General features: G+C 37.4%; 1 protein-coding gene across 1 annotated transcript; it reads left to right on the top strand.

Moving 5' to 3' along the window:
- On the top strand, positions 1 to 397 carry LOC119663441 (histone H2A-like; the record flags this gene model as incomplete). The annotated part of the gene is made up of 1 exon (XM_038073045.1): positions 1 to 397. A coding segment is annotated over exon 1 (341 nt), but the record flags the coding sequence as incomplete, so codon positions are not given.
- Between the last annotated feature and the right edge of the window lie 585 nt (positions 398 to 982).

Below are 982 nucleotides of genomic sequence, written 5' to 3'. Positions count from 1 at the left end.
AAAAAAAAATAGATCCAATTTTTATAAATCTCAACTACTAGAAACTCAACTCAACTATGTCTGGTCGTGGTAAAGGTGGTAAAGTTAAAGGCAAGGCAAAGTCACGATCAAATCGTGCTGGATTACAATTTCCAGTTGGTCGTATTCATCGATTATTGCGTAAAGGCAATTATGCTGAACGCGTTGGTGCAGGTGCTCCAGTCTACTTAGCTGCCGTTATGGAATATTTGGCTGCTGAAGTTCTTGAATTGGCTGGCAATGCAGCACGCGATAATAAGAAGACAAGAATCATTCCTCGTCATTTACAGTTGGCCATACGTAATGATGAAGAATTGAACAAATTATTGTCTGGTGTTACAATTGCACAAGGTGGTGTACTACCAAACATTGGTAGCAGGTATCAACCAGTTTTTATACATACGAGTATGTATGCGTTCCAATTGACTTCCTAGAAATCAGGTTCGCTGTGCCACTATTTTTTAAGAATGCAAGTTTATTATTCAGGGTTAGATAATTGAAGTGTTACCTATTCAAGCGATCACATTATTTTTTTATTGATTCAAATTACAAAAATTTGTGAAAATAATTAAAATTTCACAATCCATTCACTCTAGCTTGATGTGGCCACCTTTTGTCTTGACTATGGCTGTGATCTTCCAGTATTTTGGCCTATTCCTGAATAAAAGCTTTCTTCAGCGTATCGAAACTGGCTTATTTTTTAGTTCTCAACTTGCTCTCCAAATTGGCCCAGCGTAACAACTCCTTTGCTCATTCGAGTCTAACTTTTTGTTGCTTTGGTGCAAGATCTTGTGCCTTGGAACTTTTAAAGCTTTACCTTGAGCTTATTTTGGAAAATGCGTCAGATGCTTCGTTCAGATATTATCGGTTCTTTGGCCATTTGATTAGTACTACGACGTGGATTTCGTTTAAGTCGAGCCTTCACTTTCCGAACCATTTTAGGCAATGTTGCTGTTTTTTTTTT

Source organism: Teleopsis dalmanni, unplaced genomic scaffold (genome assembly GCF_002237135.1).
Source record: "Teleopsis dalmanni isolate 2A unplaced genomic scaffold, ASM223713v2 unscaffolded_contig_0414, whole genome shotgun sequence".
NCBI lineage: Eukaryota > Metazoa > Arthropoda > Insecta > Diptera > Diopsidae > Teleopsis > Teleopsis dalmanni.
This window is presented reverse-complemented; position numbering and strand designations above follow the sequence as displayed.